Genomic DNA, 20,450 nt, shown 5'->3' with positions numbered 1-20,450 from the left:
AGATAGACTTATAGATATAGGTTAGGTTACTTGTTTATTTTTGTATGGTTTTTTTACAAGAACTTGGAGATGGAAGCAAAACAGAGAACAGACAAATGTAAATGGATGAACTGGACTTGACTCAAGTTGAACCAGACCTAAACTGGTTCAGTAGATAGAACTAGTGGTTTGGTAGACTGACTAGATTTGGTCCAAATTACTGAGTTATGAAATGTTGACATACAAGATGATGTGGCAAAATATTTGATTCATCTTTATGATTTGAATGAGGATAAGAATAAGCCAAATGATGTGGTTAGAGATAAGACTTCATCCAAATAAGGCTTTATCTAAATAAGAGTTGATCTAGATAAGGATCTGATCCAACTCTATAAAAGGAGAGGAAGGCTTTACGTTTAAGGCATCGCTTCTTCATACTACTACCATCTTTGCCCTCAAAAAGCTATGCCACGAAGCTCTACTACCGAGGAAGCTCCAGGAGGAGTGTGCTGCACTCATGACTTCCGGATTGACCATCATCCTTTTTGTTTGGTTTGTTTTATATATGTGCTAAGTTTTTATATTATTTGTGATTGTAAATCAAATTGTAAGTTGTTTCTTCGCCTCTGGAAGGTTTCCAGAAAAGAGAAAAACTAGTGGACGAGCGTCTCTCGTGATTAGGCCTTGGATGTACTGATCCTGAGGGGTTGAGAACCAAGTAAACCGTTGGTGTTGTTTTTTATGTCTTTATTGCTATATTTCCACTGTTACTAACCAACTCTAATAGAATAAATGAAAGAACAAGCGCGAAAAGAGAGATCGATATTCACCCCCCTCTATCGAGGCCACTGATCCTACAACATCCAACTTTCTTTAGATTTATGCTTAGTTGTATTATTGGGATTGATGATACTGGACCGCTTGGGGTGAGCGATATCACCTTTTACTCCAATACTTAGTTATATTAAGGAATTGGTGTCATTTAATTATGGTCACATATGACAACTAAATACACCTACTTGTGTATGATACAAAGCAAGTGAAGACCGATTTGGCAATTGGAATCATGGAGATTCAAGATCTCTAGGGAATGTTCATCAAAGTGCTTCTTGTTTAGTAGAAATGCCATAAAATCATTTGAAACTGGAGCAATGACAATGTCATCAAATTTTTTTAATTTGCATCAGGAATCCAGTTATTCGAGCTAACTAATTCTGACTTTTAGCGATGCATAGCATGGTCAACATTGCAAAATGTGACCCTTTGGAGATGCTTGGAGCATTTCGTGTCGCTAAAAGATAGAACATTAGGAGGGAACTTTCCCACATTTATTTTGTGTCATTTAACGATGCGTTAAACAATACACGTCGCCAAAAGAAGGCCTTCAGCGATGCACACAACACTCCATGCCACTAAAAGGTAGCGTGAATCCCCCCTTTTCTAATTTGGGTCATTTGGCAACATAATGCAGAAAACACGTCATCAAATATGACACTTTGGCTCCGCACTCCTCACTCAACGTCCCTAATAGTAGTTGGAACTTTTTTCATCTCAAATTATGGTCATTTGGTGACGTGAGACATTAGGCATCACTAAAATAAAACCCAGGAATAAAAATTTCCCCCATCTGTGAAAAGCCCTCGCTCAACCTATTTCTTCTCTAGCCTCTCGATTTCCAGAGTTCTCCTCAACTTGTTAAGCTTGTCAAAAAGAGACCTCTTACTAAATTCATTATTCAATATTAAAATACAGGATGGAGAAACGATAATGCAACTTCACGTGAGGATCAAAGACATCCTCAATGGTCTACACCTTATCGGCCACGAACTTCAAAATCGGGAAGTTATAAGGTATGCTTTAAATTCATTTCCCCGAAATGGACTGTGGGCATCCATAATAGATGCCTATAAAGTTTTAAGGAACTTGAATAAACTTAAATTAAATGAACTATTCTGTGATCTAGAGTTGCATGAATAGACTAACTCCCAAAAGACTGAGAAAGGTATAACGTTTCTTGCAGGTTCTATAAATTAGTCAAAGAACAAGACCAAACAAAAGGCAGAATCTGAGTCTGACTTACACTAGGATCCAGAAGAGCAATTGGTGAACATTGTAAGGAGAATGTTTACCAAAAAGAAGGATTTCAGCATAAAGGACCTTTAAAAGATGATCAAGCCTAACATCAGCAAGTCAAGCATCACCTACTTCGGATGCAACAAAAAGGGTCACTACAAGCATGAGTGCACGAACATCAAGGAAGATAAACCCAAAAATCTCAAGAAAAAAAGGCACTCAAGGTGACTTGGGACAAGTCATTTTCAGACGAATAAGATAACGACAAACCAAAGCACAACAACTATTTGGCACTGATGGCAACCAGACCAGAATTGGAAAGTAAATTAGAACAAGATAAAGAGTCAGAATATGACTCAAGTCATGAGTCCATACTCGTTTCTGAAGGTTCCACCGAGGTAACTCTGTTCTAAGCTTTAGATTTTTTAAAAAATTTTCATGTCTACATAAGAAGTTATCTGCTGCTAAAAGTCAAATAGATACACTTAGTAAAGAAGAATAAGGAGCTAAAAGAACAACTTAAATCAAACCCAACAACTAAACCAAATCAATATGAAAATTTAACTCAAGTTGCTAAACTTGAAGAATAAAATTCCACACTAAATCTAAAATATTAAACCTTAAAAGCTTACATGAAAAATTTACAACAAGATCCAAAAACCTAGACCTTATACTTGGATCAAAAAGAGTTGTCTACAATAAATCCGGACTTAGATATAAAAGCATCTCAAATAAAACATTTACATTATTCTTCAGTCAAAAAAAAAATAATAATAAACCAAAGCTTGGGTTCCAAAAGTTTATTTAACCAAGCAAGTAAAACTCAATCAATATTACATACCTAAAAATGAAATCTACTACCTAACATTAAATCAAAATAAACTAAGTAATGCAAACTTAAACTTAAAAATAAAAGTCAAAACTACTAATTCAAATCCAAACCTAAAATATAAAATAAAATAAAAAACTAAATCAAATAACTACAAATTCAATTTAAACTCAAACTATAATCAAGTTTATTATAATTATATAACAAATCGACATAAACCTAAAACTTAAAATAAACCCAAGTTTAATAATTCAGGGGGAGACACTAAACTAGTTGACACCTTCAAAATAATAGTTACTCGATTGATAATTAGGGCTAGTTAAATTAGGTACTAATTTAACTTAGCAAACAACACTAGAGAAGTTTTGGATGATAGTAAGTTAGGGAAGCTTTATCTATGCATGTCTAGGAAAAATTATATGTGTTCAACTTAGTGCATTTGACTTAGTGAAACTACCCCTTACCAGCCTAAACTGGTTAAGCCAAATTTTTGTACAAAATTCTTTGGACATGACTATTTGAAAATTCTTGAAATACGTAGTTACTCTAATGATGTCTGTGTGACTCACCACAACCTAAAATTTATTTAAAGAATGCTTACTTGATTAACCTGAAGTTAAACTTGAATCTAACCCAAGTTAAAGCAATATTTAAAAATATAACTTAACTCATCTCACAAAATGATAGGATATCTTTGTCTAAAAACTTAGACATGTGAGTTTATTAGATTAATAAAATTTAAACTTAAAATTTAAAATTAAACTTAAACTTAAACTTAAAATTTAAAATTAAACTTAAACTTAAACTTAAAATTTAAAATTAAACTTAAACATAACATTGAAAATTAAACTTAAACTTAATATTTAAAATTAAAATTAAACTTAAAACTAAAATTTAAAATTAAATTTAAACTTAACGTTTAAAATTTAACTTAAACATCACATTTAAAATTAAACTTAAACTTAAAAGTAAAATTTAAACTTAAACTTAAAACTAAACTTTAAAATTAAACTTAAAATTAAAACTTAAAATTTAAATGAAAACTTAAATTTAAACTTAAACTTAAAAAAATTAATTTAACACTTAAAGCAAAATTTTGACTCCTACCTTCTTGTAGGAATTTAAATGGATCTTGGATAGTTGTTGTTCCAAATACATGACTAGGGATCATACTAAATGCACCAAATTCAAATATAAAAGCCTATGATTGGTTGCCTTTGGAAATAATGACAAACTTAAGGTAATTAGTATAAGTAACATTGAACTAGAGCCTAATTTCATTATTCATAAAGTATTACTTGTTGAAAATTTCAAATTCAACTTACTCAGTATTAGTCAATTGTGTGATTTAGAGTATAAGGTTAGATTTACATCCATTGAATATTTAATTAAACATATGAAAGACCTACAATAAAATTAAAAGGATTTAGAAATAATAATATTTACATAATTAACCTAGCCAACTCCTCACTTAAGTGTCATTTGATGTAAAAAGAGGAAACCTGATTATGTCATAGAAGATTGTCCCATACTAACTTTAGAAACCTCACTAAATTAAATGGACTTGTTAGAAGACTACCAAAACTACCTTATTTAGATAAAACAATCTGTAATGCTTATAAATAAGGAAAATAATTCAAGTCAATCCATAAATCAACTAATCAAACTCAAACTAAATCAATACTTGAACTACTACATCTAGATCTATTTGACTTTCATAGACTCAAATTAATTAATAGAAACCTATATTGTTTAGTAATAATAGATGACTATTTTAGGTTCACCTGGGTAAAATTCCTAAGAAATAAAGATGAAATATTTGAAACCTTTAGTGACTTTTGCAAACAAACTGAAAATGAAAAGGACTTGAAAATCAAACGAATTGGAAGTGACAATGGTGGAGAGTTTAAAAATTATAGGTTTACTAAATTTTGTTTAGAAAATGGGTATCATCAAGAAGTCTTATATTCTAAAACACCTCAACAAAATGGAATAGTCGAAAGAAAAAATAGAACCCTATAAGAAACAACTCGGACAATGCTTAATGAATGTCAACTACCTAAATATCTATGGGCCGAAGCCATACATATAGCATGTTATGTGCAAAATAGGTTAACAATAAACAAGAACTATAAGAAAACTTTCTATGAACTATATTATAACAAAATACCAAACATTAAATACTTTAAGGAATTTAGATGTGCAATTTATATATTAAACACAAGAGAACACTTAGAAAAATTTACTTCAAAAGTAGACAATAGAATCTTTGTAAGGTACTCTCAAAGAGTAGAGGATATAGAGTTTAAAATAAAACTACACTAAGAATTGAGGAAACAACCAATGTAAAATTCGATGAAAATACGAACTCTAAAGAATCCAACTCAATTCAAACTCAATACCAACCAATTGACCTCATTAGATCTAGCACTGATCTAGGGAGGGGGCAAGTGAAAATCCAAATCAAATAGACGAATACGAAGATGAACATAATTAACCACAAGAAAATGAACAAACACAAACTTAGTCTAGAACAATAAGAGTCAGCTCATACCACCCAATTGAATAAATTATAGGTGACCCATACCTAAGGGTTCAAACTAGATCATCATTCATAAACCTAAGTAAAATCTCTTTAATTTCTAAAATTAATGTAACGACCTAAATTTCCTCATTTTGACCTCATTAGATCTAGCACTGATCTAGGGAGGGGGCAAGTGAAAATCCAAATCAAATAGACGAATACGAAGATGAACATAATTAACCACAAGAAAATGAACAAACACAAACTTAGTCTAGAACAATAAGAGTCAGCTCATACCACCCAATTGAATAAATTATAGGTGACCCATACCTAAGGGTTCAAACTAGATCATCATTCATAAACCTAAGTAAAATCTCTTTAATTTCTAAAATTAATGTAACGACCTAAATTTCCTCATTTTGAGCCTCAAAAATAATTCAAAAATATTTAGAAATACCTTTAAAATATTCTATATATTTTTAAAAAATTTTAGAGTATTTTTACGTAATTTTTAGAGTTCGTTTGGTATTTTTACCAAGAGAAAGAAGTTTAAAAAAATAAAATAAAATAAAAAAGTGTTAATGTGGGGTTTTGAACCTAAGATCTCGGACCGAACTAGACCCTAACCAAAGTCAGCCAACCAACTGAGCTAAGCAAGTTTTGTTAATTGTATATGGAGTGATATGTATTTAAGTAGTATTTAGGAACAGTAAAATAATAAGAAATAAAATGGTTGCAGCTGGGATTCGAACCCACGAGTTGGGCTTTAAGCAGAACGCAGCCCACCAAGTGATCCAGCCGTCGGTTTTATTTAGAAAAGGTAAGAAAATTTATTTAACAAGTTAACAGAATATGAAGATTATAAAAGAGGAGAACTTAGGGCTTGATTGATTACCCGTGACCTAACCTTTTCCCCCTCCTCCTCCCTTCTGCGCGCGACAGCGTTTCGGCTCGAGCGAAGGCGAAGCCGACGAAGCTAGGGCTTCGATCCGGCGGTCGACCAAGGTTCCCCGAGGAGTTCCTCCATCTCCTTAAGCTCTTCTCGACGAGGAGGAGTCGGGAGCACGAAGAAGAGTCGGGATTTCGAGCTCGCCGAAAGCCCTAGAAGCCTCCTTCTCGGTTGTAAGTCCAAGAAACCCAAGGTAAGTCGCTTACTCACCTGCGGTAAGGGTAGCTCTCGAATTCTTGCTTCTTTTAGCTGTTTTCTTTGATATATGCTGCTGGAAGGGTGCTTTGTGTTGCTGCCGTGGGTTTTCATTAGGGATACAAGAGGAGAATTTGTTTAGGTTGTGATTTTGGGTTAATTTACAATTAGGGTTAAGCTGTGAAGGTGTCAAATAAGTAGTTAGCTCTTGTTAAATCTGCAGTTAGCTCTTGTAAGCCTAGTATTGTGATTTCCTTTAGCTTTAAGGTTGCGTTAATTCTGTATGATTTGAAAGTGATGTTAAGATGTTAACTTTTGTTAGGGGAATTTATGGGGCAGAACATGGAGATTCTGATTTGAGTCAAGATAGTGTTTACTGGTTTGTTGAGCTTGGTATTGATAAATCAATTTAGCCATCATGCCATTAAATTTGAGCAATTATAGAGCATACTTACAAATAGCTCCCTATTTGAGTTCAGTAATTGATGTGTTTTGTCACCTCACCGAAATTACAGTGAGTACATTGCAAGAAGGTATCAATTCGTATTTTGCTTCCTAGCAATTGTGTGGTTGAGGCATCTAAAGGTGTTAACTTATATTTGCTTGAGTAATTGCAACGCTAATGGATTATGTCCAGCTATCCATTCATCATAACAATTATGTGGTTCATAATTTAAATTAGTAGTAATCAATCAGTGTTAGATGTTCAATGTTGAGGCATAAGATTTTGATTCTAGTTTGGATACTTTGTTCTTGTAAAGTTCCTGTGCCTACATAATCTAGTAGCAGGATTTCCATAAATTGACACCTGCATAGTTAAGGTATCTTGCACATACTTAGCTGTAGAAAGGAATTGACAACTATGCTTACACATAGCCATCTATACAAATCACCATTGTAGAATTTAGCCATGTTATATGTGTGGTCTCTACAATGAATAGAATTGCTTATATACATGTAGTATCTCAGTTCTGGTTTTCCCTCGCATGTTAACAAATCTGAACAGCTTTTATTCTAGCATGCTTAAAGATTTCGGAATTGTTTTCCTTTGTTTTAAATCTGTTGTAGCATGTTTAAAGAAGGCAGATTTTCTTTCTTTTGATTTAATTCTGTTGTAGCATGTTTATATCCTTTCAAGGGTTTAAAATGGATTGTAAATAAGAAAAGACCAAGGTCTTATATTGATCATAAATTCCAGAAGATTAGAATTAAAAGCACACTAAGTGTTTGAATAAATGTCAAGACATTTTGTTATAAGAGAATTAAAGAATAACAAGTATAAGAAAGATGAAGAAAAGTATAAGAAAGAAAAAGGCCAAGGCCTTAAGTAGATCACAAAGTCAAGACTTTAGGGATTTTGGCACACAAGGTGCTTATTAAAATGCCAAGGCATTCTATATTAGAAGTATTAAAAGATAACAAGTATTTTACTTTTATCAGTGGCACTGTGTTGGACTCTCTGTCCTTGGGTTGGGCTCCCATAGTCGTCCCTAGGTTTAGATGACCTAGTAGTAACGGCTCGGCCGACGGTCGACGGTCGACGACCATAGGGTCGCCAAATGGGCCGCCAAATGGGTCGGGTCGTTACAAAAGTAAAAGCGCAGTTGCCGGGCCCAAGAAGAAGTTAATTATTATTTTGAAGTATTATAAGTATTATAAGTATAAGTTTTTGAACAAGTAAAACGAGTTTTACATAAACTATTAAAGAATAAGTCTTTAAACAAGTGGAATAAGATTCAGAAGGTGTTTAGAATTCAGTAAGTTTAGTTCTTTATTTTACCATGTTTATCTAGTGGATGAGTAGTTACATGTTTACCTATTAGATGAGTAGCATGATTAGCGAGTAGAATTACATGAGTAGATTTCTTAGCTTTTCTTTGCTATTAGTTTGACATGAGCAGTTATGTTTATGCTTTATTTCTTTTTAGAGCATATAGTTTCTAGTTCTTTTCGTATACATGCACATTCGTGATTTTGTGAGTTAGATAGCGCTTACTAAGCAAATTTTGCTTATAGACTACACTTCCTTTTACTGCAGATAAAGGAAAAGAAAAGATTTAGCAAGGAAGGCGACAAGGTGGCGCGGATGGTGTGTGATGCCAGGACTATGGAAGCCTTGGGACTTAGTTTAAGAATTTATTAAGATTGTCATTTATTAAGAATGTATTAGATGAGTCATTTAGTCTTCCGCTGTTAGTTAATTGTATGTTTTTATTTTGTTTCCGCTATTCATTACTTGCATGATTTGATTTCATTAAACTGCGTGGTGATGTTATTCCTTTCGTGTGTTTGTGGCTGTGTATATTATGTTATGTATGTCAGTTTAAGGTCACCGGTACAGGGGAGATTTTGTCGAAATTTTTCGGTAGGGTTTCCATGTGATTTTTTAATCATACCGGTTAAGTAGAGTTAGTAGTTAAGTAACGATCATCCTTAGATAGTAGTTGTAGTAAGAAGGGTGGTCGTTACAATTAAACCTAAAACAGTAGAAGAATCCCTACTTGACCCAGACTGGATTATACCTATGCAGGAAGAACTGACCCAATTTGAAAGAAATAAAGTCTAGAATTTAGCACTATTATCTAATCATAAAAGGCCATAGAAATAAAATGGAAGTTCAGAAATAAACTAAGTAAAATGGATAAATTGCAAGAAATAAAGCTAGATTAGTAGCTAAAAGATTTAGTCAAGTAGAGGAACTTGACTATAATGAAACCTATGCCCTAATAGCTAGACTTGAATGTATTATAATGTGACTAAGCTATGCAGCCCATAAAGAATTTAAACCTTATCAAATAGATGTTAAATCTACCTTCTTAAATTGTCTAATAAAAGAAGAGGTCTATGTAGGTCAATCACTTGAGTTTGAGAGTCTAGATTATCTTGATCATGTGTTTAAACTAAAGAAAGCATTGTATGGTCTTAAACAAATACCTAGGGCATGGTATAAAAGGTTAATTTCCTATTTAATTTCCAAAGGATTCAACCAAGGTTAAATTGATCAAACTCTTTTTGTAAAAACACTTAAGCAAGATATTTTTATTACCCAAGTGTAGGTCACATTGATTAAACTCTTTTTTATAAAAACACTTAAGAAAGATATTTTTATTATCCAAGTGTATGTAGACGATATAATTTTTTGTTCAACAAACTCAAATTTTTAACAAGAGTTTATTACCTTAATAGAACAAGAATTTGAAATAAGTTTAGTATGTAAACTAATATACTTCTTAGGTTTACAAGTAAAACAAATAAATAAAGGAAATTATGTTTATCAACAAAAAATATACCATAGGATTACTTAAAAATTACTTTAAAATTTAGAATGAAAAATGCTAAAGAAATAAAAACACCAATGACAACTAACACAACTTTAGATAGTGATCCAAATGAAAAACTAGTAGAGCTAAAATATTATAGGAGTGTCATAGACAGTCTTTTATACTTAACTGTAAATCGACCTGATATTTTATTTGTAATTAGTATGTGTACTAGATACCAAACTTGTGCTAAAGAATCCCACTTAACTAATATAAAAAGAATTTTTAGATATTTGAAAGGCACGCCAAATGTAGAAATTTAATATCCTAGAATACCTAATTTTGAACTTATAAGTTACTCAGACTCAGACTATGCCGACTATAAACTAGATCAAAGAAGTACAAGTCGTGGATATCAACTACTTGAATTATCATTTGTCAGCTGGTTTAGTAGAAAATAACAATGTGTTGCTTTATCTACTACTAAAGTAGAGTACATAACAATAGGCAAGCGTGTGACATAATTGTTATGGATGATGTACACATTACAAGATTTTAACTTAGAATGTAAAAATATAAAAATATTTATTGATAATATAAGTTCAATTAATTTAACTAAGAATCTAGTGCATCATTCAAGAACCAAACATATTAAAATCAAACATCACTTTATTAGAGATAATGTCACCAAAGGAGATATTGAACTCAACTATGTTGAGTCCAAGTCAAATCTGGCTGACATCTTCACTAAACCACTTCCGGAAGCTGAATGAGTAACTTAAGAAGAAAACTGGGAATTTGCATGATAGACTAGGACTCTTATTATTAAATAAATTTTCAAATAATTTATAAATACTAGGCTACTCTTATTTGTATTTCTTTAAAAAATTCTCATTTCTCTAGTGTTTCAAAATTTGTTTTAGCCTTAGTCTAGGACGAACCACTAGAAAGCATGATCCTATAGATCTAAGTAACGAGCATCTCACAAGCACACTAGGTCTATCTTGATTATGTATTCAAAAAACTTAGAATGATGTGAGATATGCAGGTCTCTTGCCTAGACTTCAGATGTTTATATCAGTACAATGATATAAGTTTGGGTGAAAAATATAACAGTTAAGTAGTCTTTTTTTCAATAAATTACTAACTAGACATTATTACTTAACCAACCAAGTGAACACTGCTATTTTCAGATAGTTAGTTAGTAATTGAAGATTAGACATTTGAGGATAATTTTTAGATGAATATTATTTTTAAAGTAATATCAGGTTCAGGGGTTCAGGGGGAAGATATTTGAAAATTGCTTTCAAAGTGTCTCATTTAAAAAATTTTCTTTTATTACTACTTTTTGCAAACTGGTGGTTTAATTATTTTTTTTGAAACTTACTTAATTTTTTTTGTTTGAAAAATATTTTAAAATTAATAAATATTTCAAAATTGCTTTGAAAAACCCATTGGAAAATACTTTGAAACATGGAAATTACTTTATAACTTTAAAAATTACCTTACAAAATTTGTTTTGAAAATTTACTTTAAAAACTACTTTGTAAAATTTACTTTGCAACTTATTTTGAAAAAGGGTTTGCAAAATTTTTTTTGCAAAGATTATTTTTTTAATATTGCTTTAAGAAATGCTTTGCAATTTTTTTTAAAGGTTTCCAAAATTATTTTGATCTAATTTATTTTATAAAATTGTTTAAAAATATTTTCCAAAATTTATGCTTGATAAATATTTTAAAAAAATACTTAGAAATACTTTGTAAAATATTTTTGAAAATATGTTCAAAATCACTTTGAAAATATTTAAAAAAATACTTTAGAAATTACTTTTATACTTTTCAAATATCTGTTTGGTAAAATGATCTTTCAAAATAATTGTCTTTACATATTTGGCTAAGTTTGACTTGTTTTGTTTTTGAAATTTTTAATTTTCAAAATTTTGAAAATCTTTTTACAAATTTTGAAAATTCCTTTCAAAATTTTCTTAAATACTTTAAAAAAATTTCTTATCATTAACTTCTCCTTGAAATAGACCTGCAAGTTTTTATGAAAAACTTTACCTTTAAAAAATTTATTGCTTGATAGACCTACTTGTTTTAATCTTTTTACATCCTCCCTTTTTGCTTACAGTTACTTATTTGTATATTTTTTGATGAATGTCAAAGAGGAAGGATAAGGGTTAACTAAGAAAAATTGAAAAACTTAACTTAAAAGTGCTCAAAAGAAAAAAAAATTCAAAAATCAATTAATTTCTCTTGAATCATTTTCATGTTGAATTATTTTTTTCTGATTTTAACACAAATTGTCATTACATCAAAAAGGGGGAGATTATTGATGCAGTTGACGCCAATGATCAAACTTGAGTTTTGATTAATGACAAGTAGATTAAAGTTATATATATTGTGATCTAATCTTTCTACTAAGTGTGTAGGATTTGACTAGTCTTACACTAGACTAAAATTCAGTTAGATTTGGAGGACTTAATAGATGATGTAGAAGTCTATATAGGTCAAGGAGTAATATAATATCTAGCGAAGAGTCTGGCTTGGTTCGTGGGACCTGATAGCTAGCTGAAATTCAGTTGGGTCTGCAGACCTAACAATTGGTGAGAAGACCTGGTGGACCAAGGAAGAGTCAAGCGATTTTGTAAGGTAAGTAACGTAAGTCACTGGATGAGAATGTTTTAGTGAGGACGAGTTTCATTTAGGGACTTTAAACGTAGGTCAAATTTAAGTCCATTTTAGAAACCTAAATCGAGACCATGACTAGATCCTAGTCTCGAGAAAACGGGGTCTAGTTAATACTATTTATTTTTATTGTGCTAACTTTATTTTACAGGGTATACTTTATTTTCTTAGACTAACACAATTTACAGGACGAAAGGAGCAAATTCAGTCTCATGTGAATAATACCCGAGGCACCTTGTGTGTATGGAAGATGCCTTGAGCTTGGCGATGGAAGGCGTCTTGAATAGCCTTGAAGGCGCCTTCAGTCGAATAAGATAGAAGACTTCGTCGATGAAAAGAGCCGATTTTTAAGGGATCAAACCTTGATGTTGAAGGTGCCTTCTATTGGCTTGAAGGTGCCTTCTATTGGCTTGAAGGCGCCTTCAATGCTCAATAAAAGAGAGCTTCACCAGTGCATTCTATAAATCTCTTCTACAAGCTTTTACGCAATTCTTAGACGTTTCGACTATTCCAACTTTGTATTGCTGCTCTACTATGACATTGCTGCACTCGATTACTGCTGAGAAGCCATCCAACACCAAGCTCGATTCGACAATCTACAAGTGTTGGGCAACAAAGTTTCTTTGTGTACTTACTGCATAAAGGAAAGTGTAGCTTGATACACTTATCCTATCTTTTCTATTGTACTCATTTCCCTCTTCCGACAGTTTCGAAAGAGGATTATAGTGAATTCGATATGGTTCACGGGATCGTGGAGTAGGAGTCACTGAAGGTTCCGAACCAAACACGTGACATGAAATTCACTTGGACTTGCAATAATTTCATTTAACATCCACCGTATGCCATGCAGGTTGGTATAGTTAGTGATGCGGTGAAAAAGAGGGGCCCACTCCGCGGAGGATAGCGGCTACGGTGGAGGTCAAAGTCAAGACGGTTAATGTGCAGATAGCATCGGCCGGTCGAGTGAGCATGCCCGACCGGGGGGAGAAGGTCCCGGTCTGATCCCGCTTTGACACGGGGAGGTGTCAAATGACCGATGCTCACTGGAGTATTGGACGCCGGACGGAGGAGGAGACATTGTGCAGAAGCCGACTGAGCTGCTACCCTGCTCGGCCAGGCAGCAGGACCTGACAGGCGAAGTGGAACTTCGGCCGAGCGGACGTGACATAAGCATAGTGAAATTTCAGCCGAACAGACGTGACACAAACACAGTGGAGTTCCGACCGAGCGGACGAGACACAGGAACAACGAAGTTCCGGCCGAGCGGCCAACCTGCTCGGCCTAGCAACATACTCTCTCTGGTATCCATCGACATCTTTTTGGGAGTTAGTGCTGCTGACACCGAGAATGGACAACCAGAAGATCGTACGGCGAAAGCTTAAACTGTCATTTCAGAGATATGCTCAGCCTATTAAGGTACTGTGTCAGGGACACTTTACTGACAAGTCTTTTCAGGAAAAATTTTGGGAAGCGTGCTCGTCTTGGGGAGCATGCACGCGCGCTACAAGAGCTCTATATAAAGGGGGTCCAAGCATCAGCGGAGGTCTGCAATAAACGATAGATACTGTTCTCACTATTGTTTATTCTTGTTGCTCCGCCTTCTAATTCATCGCTGGTGACTAACTTGAGCGTCGGAGGATTAACGCCGGGGACTCCTTCCCTAGCTCAGCACTAACGTAATCTATATTATAGATCGGAACGGAGTCTACAAGCGGTAAACAATAACGTTGCATCCTCAATTTTCTATTTTATCGACTTTCGAATAGAATCAGTTAATATATATACAGATAGTATATGTATAGATATTTGCTGTAATAAATTTAAGAATCAATTTCTAACCGATATGATAATACTTAGTTGGATGCTTAATTTTTCCTAAAGGACGGTTGCGTAAGAGCAAATATCCCTTCATGATTTACCCAATTTCAAAGGGTAGGACTGTCTTAGAAGAACCGTTCCACTATATCAATAATCACACCTGCAATGATTAATCTATTGGCGAAACTAGAGGTCATGTTAAAAATCATCGCACTTTCTAAATTTATATAGTGGATGAAATGTGAAGCCGGACAGCCTACTCCTTGATTAATATGGATATCTGGTATTAAAAAAATATATCTTCATTTACATGGAGCATCCAGATCAGAAGACTAGAGGTGAGGATGCAAGAAACAGCACGCTCTTTAGGGGCAGAAGGTTTCCGAGTATTTTTCTTCAATCTGTTGCCTATGGAGGCTTGCATTTGTAGCCGTTACTGGTAGCTTTATGATTTTCCTTGTTCATTTCGCAAAAAGTGATTCGTTCGTCCCAGCACCCTCGTCAATCTATCCCTAGGTTAATATGAAAGAGGTAAATTACGAATGACTACTAACTATTAATACAGGTGACCAAGTCATAGGAGAAGGCATGCTGACACACCGCGTTTCGACTACTGCAACTGTAAGTTTCACTTCCTTGTTCATGGTACTTAAGCTGGTACTTAAGCTGGTGGCTTCCTCTCGTTTCTTTTGCTAGCTATTGATGTCTTCCCGCACTAGTTGTAACTCGACTACTGCAACTGTAAGTTTCACTTCCAAGTTACTACTTAAATATTTGCTAACTAAAGTATCATGAATGTTTTTATTCTTTATTTCAATATATATAAGGAAAAAAAAAATATACATTTAATACTTATTACATGCTTTCTATGGCAGTGCAACCGTGCCATGCCCCAAATTGATCATCATATAGTTTGCACTCTCCGTTCCTTCTGAGGTTTGGATGGTTTTTCTCTACAAGAAAGAAAACAAATTATATTTCAATATTAATTCAAACATTCTCCAAAAAGAAATATTAGTCTGGATGAATTTGATTCAAAATATATTCTAATTTAACATTTTAAGAAAAAAATCCGTTGGGTTGGGAGGATATATATTCCAAAACTGATTACCTTAATTTACTCAACTTCCAAGTCACATTTACAATGCAGCGGCTTACAGTATGAGATAGCTGCTGCTAGTGCTTGAAGATACTCGATCCAATCCATAATGATCTTTATCAGTTAGATAAAACTTGAACCATCTGCACTAGCTCAAAGTGATCTTTATCACCAATAATCATTACATGAACATAAGCCATCCTTAAAGTGATGGAATCTCTTGGAATCTCTAGCAATAATTTGTTTACCCACTACGATAGATACCAACTTTATCCAAGAATGACAGTCACCGCAAACCCTAAGGTTCTTAAAGATAGTAATGGGTTTGTGACACTTTCCATGGCTGTTCATGACCCCAAAAGCCACAGCTAACTTCTCACTATGGCAATACAATGATCTCTCCTTTTCCACTTCATCCATTTCTTGCAACACATACTTTGTATTTGGAACATATCCCAATTCCTTGGTCCTTGTAATCAACTTCTCCAATTCTGTATAGATCTCTTTTGCCTTTGGGTGATCCATATCCCCTGCCATAAATGAATGGAACTCTCTGTCTACCTCAATCCAACTCATAGCTGGATCTTTCTTCACTTTAATTCTTCTAATTGTTGATTTCATTCTCATTACTTCCTCCCATTGACCCAATGATGCATATATGTTTGACATAAGAATGTAGGTTCCATTATCGCCTGCATCAAGCTCTAGTATATTTCTTGCTACTCTCTTTGCCAAATCTAGTCTCCCATGTATCTTGCATGCACTTAACAAGGACCTCCACAAAACTTTGTCTGGATTCTTAATCTTGGTTAGTAATCCTTCTGCCTCTTCTAGCTTTCCGGCGCGTCCTAGAAGATCAACCATGCACCCATAGTGGTCAATAGATGGTCCCTTATCGTAATGGTTAGTGATGAAAGAAAATACTTGACGTCCTTCATCAAGAAGCCCTGCATTACTACAAGAGGAAAGAACTCCAACAAATGTAGCATCATTTGGCTTCAGACCTTGTACTTTCATCATTTCAAAAATTCTAAGTGCTTCGACTCCATGGCCATTTAGTGCATATACATTGATCATACAGTTTGATGATGCTACATCTAGCTCTGGCAAATCATCAAAAATAATTCTAGCCTTTGCAATCTGCCCACATTTCCCATATGTATCGATCAATGCAGCACATACAAATTGACTACTGTCAAACCCAACTTTAATAGCCAAGGCATGGACAAGCTTCCCTTGTTCAAATAGTGCTAGGGCAGAGCATGCTCTCAAAGCTGTTGACAAAGTGAATGCATTAGGTCTAAATGAATGAGAAAGCATGTTACCGAACATTGAAAGAGCAACCTCTTCCCTGTGGTTACATACCAAGCATCCAATTAATGCAGTCCAAGTTATGGTATTTGGATTAGGGACAGTATCGAACACCTTCAGTGCATCATCTATCAGTCCGCACCTTGAATACATTGTAAGAAGCGATGTGTGAGAAGAGCATCCCAGTTTGAATCCCATCTTCACCATGACACCATGAACGTATAGGCCCTTCCTCAAGTCTTCCATATTCCCACATGCAATCAGAATACTGGCAAATGTGAAGTCATTTGGAAAAATACGTTCTTTAATCATCTCCTGAAATAACTTAATTGCGTCGCCGTGCTCCCCGTTGTGGCTATAGCCTACAACCAAAGCGGTGGCCAAAATAACATCTTTATTGTGTACTCTATCGTACACCATTCTAGCATCTGCCAATCTTCCGGACTTGGCGTACATATCGACCAAGGAGCTGCCGACGAAAGGATTTGTACCATCCACACCAGATACGATCAGGTGGGCATGAGCCGCAGCGCCCAGTGCCACGAGGTCAAGGTCGGTGAAGGCTTTGTAAACGGTGGAGAAGGTGAACTCGTCTGGCACGACGCCCTCCGCGAGCATCCTCTTGTACAGACTCAGGGCCTCGTGGCTTCTCTGTGAGCGAACGTAAGAAGAGAGCATGGCGTTCCAGGAAACGATGTGCGGCTTGGGAATTGCGTCGAACACCTGGCGGGCGTCGTGAATAGCGCCGCATTTGAGGTATACGTCGATGAGCTTGTTGCCGAGGGAGAGTGGAGGGATGCCGGACATGGTCATGTGGCAGTGGATGCGGTGGGCATCTTGGAGGGACCTCTCGGAGGCGCATCGACGGAGGAGGGCGGCGTAGTTGTCGAAGGTGATCGCAGTGTCGCGTTGGGCTCGGACAAGCGTCGAAAAGGTGGCCTTGTGAAAGAGTGGGAGTGGGGATCTCATCGTCGCCTGATAACGTCCTCTCTCGCCTCTAGCTCCCTCACCGCTGCATCGAGCCTTCCCAGAGCGAAGCAACAGAGCCAATGCTCCAAAAGCCAAACTGCAGTGCTAGGCCAATGTCAGGCGGTCGCATAGGTTATAGTTTTCGATCGAGTCAGCGGTTATAGACAGCTGGCAGTAAGTGCTATGTAAGGGTGGCCCGTCCATTGCCAATGATTTTTAGCCATCTGGCTCGATGTAAAATTATAATCTAAATGGAAAGATAAATTTAGGAGAGATTGTAATCAATTTTGGTCGGATTCCGATAGTAATTCGACGTGCAAATTATGAACATCCAGATACTAAACATCCATGCAGATACTAATGCTAACCATAGAATCAAATACTCTAATATGCAATCCCTGGTCTCTTTCATAATTTACACGTCAAATCGCGATCGGAATTTTACTAAAATTGGCTGTGATCTTCCCTGGGTTCACTTTTCTATTTAGGTTATAGTTTTGGGTCGAGCTAGGTGATCGGAGGCCCATAACGATGGGTGGACTATATGGTGCTGAGTAGGGGTGGCCCGCCCACCATTGCCGTCCTCTGGCCACTTGATTTAACAAAAAATTATAATCTAAGTCAGAAGGTAAACTCAGGAACAACTGTAGCTAATTTTGATCGAATTCTGATAATAATTTACCATGCAAATTACAAAAGGGGCTAGGAAAAAGCTTGGGATCATGGTCATAAGATCTGGACTCTATTATCAGTTTTAGATACTAAACATCTATGCAGATACTAACGCCAACCATAGAATCAAAAACTTAGGGATAAAATAAGCTTATTAATGAATTAATTACCTACTAGAGCAAACATCATTTATTTTTTATTTAATTTTATATTATTTTTAAATAATATTAATTTTTCGAACGAATTAATTCTAAAGATAATCAATCTAATCCCATAAATTTTTTTTACTAATTTATCATAATAAATCATGAAATATTTATGAAGACACAGCTAAGCGCTCTAAGCATTTTTTGAATTATCGTCCCATATTGGAAAAAAAAAATTCTATGATCTACCACAGTTAAAATTCAACTTTTAGATATATTAATCACTTAAAATGTCTAGCCACCGCACTATTGCTTGGGACGAAACACCATTTATTTATTTTCATTAAGATGAATGGTAAATAATTCATAAATGAAACTATTTATTAATTTAAAATTTTAATTATAAATTTAATTTTTAGATTTTTATTTAAATACATGAAAATATAGAAAATTTATAAAATTATTCATGATATATAAAAAATAAAATAATATAAGTTTTATACTTTAGATAAATGTTATAAGTTACAAGAATAACAACAATGTTGCTTGAGTTCCATAAAATACTTGGACTTGACTCAAGTTGGATAATTTTCTTTAATAACAAACTTGAATAAATTTAATATCAAAATAAACAACTAAATAAGTTTGAATATAATTAAGCTCAGTTTAGTTCATTTACACCTCTAGGCGGCGATGGCATAATTCATGTGTCAGGCCGAGCCAGGCTTCGAGTGGGTCGCTTGACTTGATACCACTCACGTGCCAATCACAGCCAACATGTCAGGATGAGTCATTTGGGCATTCACACTATTTATATGGTATAAATTATCAGAATAACCTCAATTTTTTTTAAAAAAAAAGATTAAATTAGGATATTTCAAATAACATTTATCAAAATTACCAAACCGTCCCTAAAAATTTATAAAGGACTCATGAAATTTTTCTATAAATAACTTTGAATCTCATATTCTAAGTCTCGACTCATTCTCTCGTTCTTTAACTGATAATCCTTTGAATTTTCTCACTAATCTTTATAATTTTGTTATTTATTTTATAATAATGTCTCTCCATAATTCTCATAAATCCTTGCATGAGCACCAACTAGGTTGTAAGCATTACCATTTTAACAATACATTTCTTTACATCGAAACAAAATTATAAATTTAATTTTTATTAATATTTTTTTATAAAATTCTTATTGTTAGTAAATTATATATATATATATATATATATATGTATAAATAAAAAGATAGACAGAACTTATATTCTACGCATCACACGGTAGGTACGCGACTGTAGGATATCAGTGTATTTTTTTATTTTAAAAATTAATATTTCCTTAAATATAAATTCTAAATATATTACTATACTCTGTAAATAGCTAATTTTTTTTTATTTTTTTAACTGAACACTATAACTTAATTGGGAAGTCTGTACCCTAGAGGTAAAATCTTAATTTTTTTTTTATCTTGAACATACTATAACCTAATTGGGAAGTCTAAACCTTAGAAATAAAGAGTTAAAACAACTATATTAAACAAAATAAAAAAAAAATGAAAGACTGATACGTTGTGCGGGTTTTGGCTTTACCCTTAGGGTTTAGATTTCTCAATTAGGTTATAGTATATTTAAGCTAAATTTTTTTAAGATTTTACCTCTAGGGTTCAGACTTCCCAATTGGATTATAATGTTCAGTTAAAAGAAAAAATAAAAATGAAAAAAATTTAGGTGTTTACAAGGTATAGTAATGTGTTTACAGGGTATAGTAATGTATTTGAGATTTATATTTGAGAAAATGTTGAATTTTAAAAATGAAAACAAATAAAAAAAAATGCGCTTATATGCTGCGCGCGCATAGTCGCACACTGTGCAACACGCAATAGTTCTTTATATATATATATATATGTGATAAAGGAAAATTGTATTAAAGTTGATCAAC

The 20,450-nt window shown here is 34.0% G+C and overlaps 1 protein-coding gene across 1 annotated transcript; it reads right to left on the bottom strand.

Annotated features, from left to right (window-relative positions):
- Nucleotides 1-15,425: 15,425 nt before the first annotated feature.
- On the bottom strand, nucleotides 15,426-17,812 carry LOC122055946 (pentatricopeptide repeat-containing protein At5g65570-like). The gene has a single exon (XM_042617646.1). It carries the CDS (start codon nucleotides 17,691-17,693, stop codon nucleotides 15,582-15,584), a length of 2,112 nt encoding a protein of 703 aa, XP_042473580.1. The 5' UTR covers nucleotides 17,694-17,812; the 3' UTR covers nucleotides 15,426-15,581.
- Between the last annotated feature and the right edge of the window lie 2,638 nt (nucleotides 17,813-20,450).

Source organism: Zingiber officinale, chromosome 3B, assembly GCF_018446385.1.
Source record: "Zingiber officinale cultivar Zhangliang chromosome 3B, Zo_v1.1, whole genome shotgun sequence".
NCBI classification, from domain to species: domain Eukaryota; kingdom Viridiplantae; phylum Streptophyta; class Magnoliopsida; order Zingiberales; family Zingiberaceae; genus Zingiber; species Zingiber officinale.
Note: the sequence above shows the minus strand (reverse complement) of the source record. Positions and strands in the feature narration are given on the sequence as shown.